The sequence below is a fragment of the Tupaia chinensis genome, unplaced genomic scaffold (genome assembly GCF_000334495.1).
Source record: "Tupaia chinensis unplaced genomic scaffold, TupChi_1.0 Scaffold142780_1, whole genome shotgun sequence".
Taxonomy (NCBI): domain Eukaryota; kingdom Metazoa; phylum Chordata; class Mammalia; order Scandentia; family Tupaiidae; genus Tupaia; species Tupaia belangeri.
The window spans coordinates 544,253-550,450 of NW_006202626.1; the positions used below are offsets into that span (position 1 = coordinate 544,253).

Here is a 6,198-nt window from a genome sequence, read left to right on the forward strand (position 1 = left end):
TGGCCACCCCGAGGCGCAGGCCCGGCGGCCACGTGCAGGCTCAGGCCCGGCAGCCATGCACAGGCCCGGGGGCCACGCGCAGGCCTGGCGGCCACATTCTGAGGCTGTTTTTAATTTTATTTTTAAATTCTTTTTCTGGAGGGTACATGTGCTCACTAAAGAGAGACACAGATACATGAAGAAGGAGAAAGCACCCTTCAAAGGGGAATGGTTATATTGCAATCTCTTTTCCAATTCTTTATCCTGTCAGGATTTGGTTCACACATGCACATGTGCCTCAGGTGTTTTCCAAGCTTCCAGGGCTGGGATTCAAACTGCTGTCAGCCATGTACAATTCTGTCTGCTCCCTCAACCATGAGGCCATGGGGCTAGCCCAAGAATATTTTTCAAATTTGTAATTTGCCGTTTCTATGCACATAGAAGTAGAGATGGTCATTGAAATAGTAGCTCAGAATTGCTTGGTTAATAATGATTTGTTAATTCAATAGAAAAATAGACTTGATTTCTTATATATAGAGAAATGGAAAATTATTGACAATAACATGCATGATTAAGCCACTATGCAGTATATTCTGGATGGGAAATTACATTTTGTATGCTGTGATGATGCTTAGGGAATGAATGTAAATTAATTTTAAAAAGTTTCAGAAAAAAAATCTAAAACTGTTTTTCTTGAAATTAAAAAAAATGTATTAAAGATACCTATTTAATGACTGCAGTAAGCTATATAGCCCCAGCTAGGTGCTACTTTATAGTATGTTCATTCTACTCACTGAGGTTTATGCCTAAAGTATCAGCTGTGCTTGCTATTGAAAATATTTAGATTAATTAAGATCTTTAGTGAATCAATAAAATTTGAGGGGAAAAAGGCATAGAAAGCAACCATGGGATACCAGACACAGTGTGGGAGGAGGGTGGGAGGTGGCAGAAGGTAAGAGATAGGGAATCAAGGATGGGAAAAAAAATACACAGGAAACAAAAAATGGAAAATTATTTGTTGACGATAACATGTATGTTAATGTGCTTGATTCAACCAATATACAGTGTATTCTGGATGGAAAATCTCATTTTGTATACTGTAATGATGTACAGTGAATGAATGTAAATAAATAAAGTTAAATTAAAAAAAAAAACAAGCTTGTATAGTTGTAGTTAGAGAAAGGTAAAAACAGAAACAATAAAAAAACTTAAATGGTGATTAAAGCCTTTTTGTTAAAGAAAACTTTTTAAAATTTTAAAATTTATTGCATCATAATCTTGTTTATATTACATTGAATCATGTGTAACTTCACAGTGAAGGCTCTGATTTTCAAGTTGATTATTAGGTTGCTTACCCAAGAATACTATTTCCCATGTCCTAGCAAGTTAGCTTCATTTTTATTTTTTTATAATTAAGAAATATTTAGACTGGGCCATCTGAAGGCATGGAGGTTAAGGTGGCAAGATCCCACATGGCCAACTATGTGGCTGAGTCCTGGACTGCCAACATGAAATTTACATTGGGCACGTGTGCATGCATGCCCAGTCTCTGGAGGAGAATGAAGGAGAAGGAATTGCAGCATGACCATCCTCTCTGGGGGGATGATTTCTCAGCTTTTCTCTCTATATCTCTATCCACCAAGTACATGTACCCTATAGCAAAACTAAAAAGAACAAAAAGAGAAATATTTAGATTTAGACCAATGTGGTGGCTCTGCAGTGATGTGCTGCTCAGGTAATACTGGGTCCATTTAGTAGATTGCAGTTTCACTTCCCTTGTGGACCTGTATATACCAGAGTTTTCATCTCTCATCTCTTTCATCTCTTTCTCTCTTTCTCTCTGCCTTTTTCTCATTCTCACGAAGGAAATAAATTACATTAAAATAAATTAGAAAAACTGACCCTAACTATTCTATATGTGTATTTTTAAAAGCTCTGTAGAGAATTCTAAAGATTAGAAAGTTTATCAATCACACTGGGCATTTTTGCAGGCATGCCCAAAATCTGAGAGGAGAATAGAGGACAATGGATTGTGGTGTGGACATTTTCATGGGGAGTGATTTCTTGCTTTCTGTCTCTCTGGAAAGGGCACATGCCCTATAGCAAATATATCTCTCTCAAAAGAAAAATAATTAGAAAGTTTTGAAATCAATAACATGGGTAGTCAAGTGGCAATTGGAAAGCTGTACACTCAAGAACAGTTTTTCTATACCACTTTCCTAGTGTAAAGTGATGTTACATTTTGGAATTCTTTATTGTCTTTACTAAATCTTGCTATGATTCTGCCTGGCATACAAAATTCTGCACCCTCACTTTCTCCTCCAATATCTATAATCAGATCCAAATATTAAGAGGGGCCTTCTTATTTCTTGATTTGAAGAACATCTTTTTGATCAAGGACTCCTGCATGTTAGCAATTAGATGGTTAGTTTAGTCATGTCTTTGTATGGCTTTATTTGTATGCAAAAGTCTGGGAAATTCTGTGTGGAAAAAAATTTCATAATTTCACGAATGTCAATATTCTAACATAAATGTTCTCCTTTACTTTTAGGTCATAAGTCATTTACATGGAGATTGTAGGTCTAGCATTAGGCCATTTTATAAACTTTTCACTATTATTGACAAAGGATATTTGCCATTGAGGAAAGGAAAATTTCCATTTAAAAATTTTTCTTATTAAGAAGGAATAAAAGACCTATTGATATATCATCAATTTTAATTACATATATATTATCTGGTGATAATAATGGTAATTATAATTACCATAAATATATATGGTAATATATATGGTAATATAGTTGGACTAATATACAATGTATTAATTGCGGTAAAAATCCATTTTGTATGCTGTAAAGATGTACAGTGAGTGTATGTAAAAATAAGAAAATAAAATTAAAAATAATTAAATAAAATGAAATAAAAAATAAATTGGCTTCTAAAATTCCAGAAAAATTATATAGATTATATATGATATTTCTAGAACATTTATTAGGTGAGGTCAACCCTATTGCTCATGGTTAAATGCTGTGCGTTGGGAGCCTGAGCCTATATAGCTGACCATGTTTCAAATCCTGACCTTGGCAGCTTCAAAAACATGCTAGGTATGTGTGCATATGTGCCAACATCCTGATGGTTTGGGGACATGGAGGAGAAAGGATTGTGGTGTGTCCATGACCTGTTGGTGTGCTTTCTATCACTTTCACTCTCTGGCAAGTATATACACCCTCCAGTAATGAAGAAAAAATAAACATTTATTAAGTAAATTGTTGGTCTTCCTAAAACCTTTACATGAAGTCAACCATTGGCATGAACTATTCTGGTTCCATCTTGAGAATCTAAACATAAACAGTTAGCTTCAAATAATTTACAGATAATTCTAGAAAAAAGAAATTTAAAAGAAAAAGGATTTCTAAGGTCTATCATTTCGTGTAGGATCTTGTTCTTTCCTATGTTCTATGACTGTTACACAGATCATTTCACTTGATGAATGAATCATTAAAAGCCTGATGTAAGGTCTGTTTCAGCTCACCTATCTTTAAGTTAAGGACTGATTTGGATATCCCCATAGCTGATTAAACAGTACAAACATTAATAATTAATTTGGCCTGGGGACCAGCAGATAGCGTAATGGTTAAGTCAGAGTGCCTGTGTGTGTGTCCAAAATCCCAAGAGGAGAATGGAAGAGAAGGGATTGCAGCATGGCATCTCTCCTGGGGGATTTATTTTTTGTCTTTCTGTCTCTCTGGTAAGCGCATATGCTGTTTACCAAAAATCTCTCTCAAATAATAATAATAATGAACGTGGCTTAAAATAAGCAAGTCAGGGAACCAGCAGTTAGCGTAATTGCTATGTCGCTGGACTCCCATGTAGTCCGACCGCGGTTCACGTCCCAGACCTGGTGGCTTAAAAAACTCATGCCTGGCGCGTGTGCGTGCGTGCCCAAGATCCCAAGAGGAGAATGGAGAAGGGATTGCAGCGTGACCATCCCCCCTGGGGGGTGATTTCTCGCTTTCTGCCTCTGTGTCTCTCTCTGTCTGTCTGGCCAGTGCACATGCCCTATAGCAAAAAACCTCTCAAAAAAAAATAAATAAATAAAAATAAAAAACCTCCAAAACTATGTACTTTTATTATTCAGAGTTCTGTCTCTGACTTTTCTGCCAAAAGTTCCAGGCAGTAAACATTTGACTAGAATCAAGGGAATCAGGCCAGGAGGATTTTATGGAGTCTATGTCTCTTTCTCTCTTGCTCTTTCCTCCTTGGTCAAATTAAAATAAATTAAGTTAAATACAGTAATCCTTAAAAAAAAAAAAAAGCCATTACATGGGCCATTTCATCACACAATAAAAATAAATATAAAATCTTTAATTACTATTATATATGAGAGAAAAAATAGGTTTAGTTTTGTCTTCTCACTGAAGATCTATTGAGGCTTAACCTACCTTTTTCCAAAATACTTGGATTATCAAAGTCTGTTCTAAAATAAGATGATTCTATTTGCTCTAATTCTCTTAGGGAAATAAGTAACACTAAACACTAAATAGAATTATGTTCTGATGGCTCTCTTAATAGACAAAACATGATTAATATTTATATAAATCTACCTTAAGCTTCATATAGCTTTTATTTCTAGAATTCAGAGAAGAATGCCTAATTCAAAATTGTGTCCATGATGAACTTCATTTACTTTCTTAGATTATTATCTTAGAAAGCTTAAATAGAGTATTTGAAAATCCTTATAATCTCTGTAATTGTTTCTAATTACATAATTATATCTAATTGTATTTACAATGTTTTTCATATTATAAAATTTTAATTTCCTAACTCTCCCCCACCTATTCAATTTTTGGAACCTATTATATATCTACAGTAATTTTTTTTGAAATTCAGGAATCTTATGCTTTTATATATCATTGTCTTCATTTCAAGTATAATTTGATAGTTTCATTTATTTTCCATTTTAAAGTGACATTTAGATTTCTTCCAACAAAAATTTCTTACAGTACTGCTGGACTTATAGAAGAGGTAATAAATTAAATGCCATACTTATTCTCAAGGAATTCATATCTAAAATGACTTTAGTAATTTTCTTTAAACTGAAAGCAGTACAGTGGCCACCCACCCCTTATCCATGGGAGATAGGTACCAAGATTACCAGTGGATGCCTGCAACCATGGATAATACCAAATCCTAAATAAACTGTTTCTTTCTACACATATATAACTATAATAAAATTTAATTTATAAATTAGGCACAGTAAGAGATAAGCAGCAATAACTAATAGTAAAATACAATAGTGATACCAATATGTTATAATAAAAGTTATGTATATGTAGTCTTTTGATCTCAAAATACCTTATTTTATTGTACTTACCTATTTTCAGACTATGGTTGACTGCAGGTAAAAGGAACTACAGAAAGTGAAACTGTGAATAAGAGGGACTAGTGTTATATATGCAAAACTGAAAATTGCATATTAGAATACTCCTATGCTTGTGGATCAAAGACAGTATATATTGTTTTTAACATTATGCCATTCAGTTCATCAGTTCTAATACATACAGATAGGAAAAGATCACTCTAAACACCATGAAAGAGGCTTAGGTGCTGAGGATGGTCAAAGTTAGCAATAAGCATGATCAATGGAGTCTCATTTATCTTTCAAATAATACCTGGAAAAACATAGAACTAAAATGTAGAACTAACTAGTCTTAACTTTAGCTTCATGACAATTAACCCCAATGATATACTATGATTATTTTATAAACAAAATTTCTGTCACCATACAAATACCATCATTATAATAAATACATAAAGAAAGGCTGAGAAAAGCCACCATTGTACATCCACAATAATTATAGCTACAACAAATCCCTAAGGAATCTGTTTGCATTAGCCAGTGGATCTAAAAATTTGATCATAATTATCATGACTTTTATTTTACTTCTATATATAAATATTATTAGACACATTGATAACTTACTTCCTAGTACTAGCCTGTTTTATGGTGAGCATAAGTCTATTTATAACTTTTACATTTACTTTAGGTATAATGTTAATTCTAAGATGCTAACATTTTCTCTCAATATTTTCCTTGCTGTCTAGTTGATCTACTCACTTCACAATGTCTGAAATCAGATTCAGCTATCTTACTTGTGAGCAAGTTATAATACTGGATCAAGTTTTAGATGAAGTCATTCCAATTCTTGGAAGGGGGAATTT

General features: G+C 33.7%; 1 protein-coding gene across 1 annotated transcript in view; it reads left to right on the forward strand.

The window, feature by feature from the left end:
* TENT5D (terminal nucleotidyltransferase 5D) overlaps positions 1-6,198 on the forward strand; it is an 8,915-nt gene that overhangs the window by 1,431 nt on the left and 1,286 nt on the right. The window contains 1 exon segment of the mRNA XM_027766366.1: positions 6,082-6,198. This exon segment is cut by the window's right edge and continues 1,286 nt beyond it. Coding sequence (XP_027622167.1) covers positions 6,101-6,198 — 98 coding nt within the window. The 5' untranslated portion in view covers positions 6,082-6,100.